Source organism: Melanotaenia boesemani, chromosome 15 (assembly GCF_017639745.1).
Source record: "Melanotaenia boesemani isolate fMelBoe1 chromosome 15, fMelBoe1.pri, whole genome shotgun sequence".
NCBI classification, from domain to species: Eukaryota; Metazoa; Chordata; class Actinopteri; order Atheriniformes; family Melanotaeniidae; genus Melanotaenia; species Melanotaenia boesemani.
Genome location: NC_055696.1, coordinates 32,979,637 through 32,982,055, shown reverse-complemented (window position 1 = coordinate 32,982,055; position 2,419 = coordinate 32,979,637). Strand labels below are relative to the sequence as shown.

Sequence of the window (2,419 nt, the reverse complement as noted above, 5' to 3'; positions counted from 1 at the left end):
ATCCATCATTTAAAACTCAGTCCCAGCCTCCAGATCTAGAGCAGATGTTCCCCTCTGGTCCAGGACCAGACTGGAAGCAGCTGCTGGCTGATCCTGACCTGACTTACTGTCAGACATTAATGCCTGTTAATGAAGCGTGTTGAGGAGAACATGTAGAAAGTTAATGTTCTGTAATGTTCTTCATCAGAGAACAGCTGGAGCTGCTGGTTAAAGGACTTAAAACTACACTTTAACTTTAGGTCTGTTCAGTTTGGACCAGGGATGCTTTCCATTTTTCTTTCTACTGTTTGCAATTGAAATGCAATTAAATGCATTTGCCAGACATCACAAGAGCCAAGTTTACAATTTTAATGTTTGCGTCTATTATTTGATTCAGACGTCCACTACAATTCATTTAAATTAAAAAAAAAGTTTGCTTTTTGAGGCAAATGTTAAGAGAATAAAATGCAGTTAATCAAGATTAATTCATTACACAGCTTCTAATTAGTTATTTTATGGAGTCCCATCCCTGATTAAAAGTAATTCCAATTAGTATGATTTTTTTTTTTTTTTTTTAACCTTGTCCTGTCCAGCATGGTGGTAGCAGAATGATGGTCAGCCAATGAGCTGCCCCCAACCCCAGAAGGCACCATCCACCACATGCCGAGGGGGAAAACGAGGAAGGGGATCATTTGTCAGAGGTTTTAGCATAATGTGTCTGTAAGAGTGTGAGTGTGAATACTGACTTTATAACCTGACTTATTTTGTATTTCTCAACAATTAATCAACTGATTGACTGTCGTGTCCATTCTTTGCACCAACCCTTCTAATAGCGCTGACAAGCAATGTCGTACAGACGGGGGAGGGGGCTAGGGGAGGGAGGGTCTTTTAAAAAGCATGGGAGAGGAAGGTAAATCATGCAGACAAGCTGTGGCCACTGGAACATGCAAGGCGAAGTGTATTCTACCTACCTACATGCACTCAGCAACCATCTCAGCTCTGAAGACAAAATGCAGTTTTAGAAAAATATTTTGTAACTGTGTTGGTGTGTTTAAAACTGAAATGTATTTAATGTTTGTTTAAAATGTCCGTCACAAATCAAACTCAGACCAACACCACCGTTGGGATCCAGAGACAGGGACTAGCGGGACTTGTGTTATTTTCCCTTCTGACCACCCTGCCTTGCTGCATCTGTCTCTTCATTAATGGGATCATGTTGTTCACTTTGAGGAGTAAACCAGTGTTTAGGGAGACATCTCGCTATATTCTTCTGTTTAACCTTCTCTTTGCAGACACAGTGCAGTTAGCGCAAAGTCAGACCATGTATCTACTATCTGCTGCAGGTGTAAAACTGCTGAATGCTGTGTGTGGAGCTCTAACAGCTTTCTACACCCTCCCACATGGAGTGTCTGTTCTCACACTGGTAACCATGAGTCTGGAGAGATATGTAGCTGTTTGCTATCCACTGAGGCATGCTGCCATCATCACAATAAAAAACACAGGGGTTGTTATCTGTGTAGTCTGGGCCCTCAGTTCATTAAATTGTCTAATTCAACTAAGACTAGTCTTAAATGTTCACTCTGAAAACTGGCAGCACATGCAAAAGACAGACTTTTGTGGTAAAGACAGTGTGTATCGCGATCCAGTGTCTCAACTTTATGACAAAGCCTCCACCTATTTTCTTTTTGTTTTAGCAGGTGTAACTGTCACTTTCTCCTATGTTGGTATTATTGTAGCAGCTAAATCAGCCTCCACGGACAAAGCTTCAGCTAAGAGGGCTCGTAAGACTCTGCTGCTGCATCTGGTGCAGCTGGGCCTCAGTATGTCTTCAACTATACACAGTTCACTGCTCATTGTTGTCTTTACAAACCTAGACAGGGCTTCAGCTGTTATAATCCAGATTCTTCTTTATATTTGTCTTATTATTGTTCCTAAATGCCTGAGTTCCCTGATCTATGGTCTCAGAGACCAGACCATCAGACCCGTCCTCATGCTTCATCTCTGCTGGCACTGCAGAGTTTTACCTGTGATGTCAATGACATCAACCAACACTAGAGTCAGAACATTTACAGCTAAGTCCTGACTCTGTACACCAACACTGAATTGCTTATTCATTTATTTAAAATAGTTATTTATGTAGGAAGAAGCATTTGTACTAAATTATGCTAAATTAAATATGGATTTCACCACACTGGTTGATCCTTCTGAGTTAAAAACTGCTGTTAAAATGACTCTAAAGTCAAACCTATAAGAAAAATCATGAAATCAGGGAATCTGACCAGACCTGTCTTCTAAAGTTTGTATTTTTTAACTCTTTTGATGCTTTTCCCACCTAAAAGAGTTTAAGAACATATTCCATTTTATTAAAGTGTGTATAGTATGTTTATTGATCCATGTCTGAAAACAACACTGGACTGGTGGATACTGATGGAGGAAAGAA

General features: G+C 40.2%; 1 protein-coding gene across 1 annotated transcript; it reads left to right on the top strand.

Moving 5' to 3' along the window:
- Positions 1-1,063: 1,063 nt before the first annotated feature.
- On the top strand, positions 1,064-2,062 carry LOC121653979 (odorant receptor 131-2-like). The gene has a single exon (XM_042007787.1). It carries the CDS (start codon positions 1,064-1,066, stop codon positions 2,060-2,062), a length of 999 nt encoding a protein of 332 aa, XP_041863721.1.
- Positions 2,063-2,419: the final 357 nt, after the last annotated feature.

Coding starts and splice junctions, on each gene's coding strand:
- LOC121653979 (XM_042007787.1), top strand. CDS start 1,064: ATGTCCGTCACAAATCAAACTCAGACCAACACCACCGTTGGGATCCAG.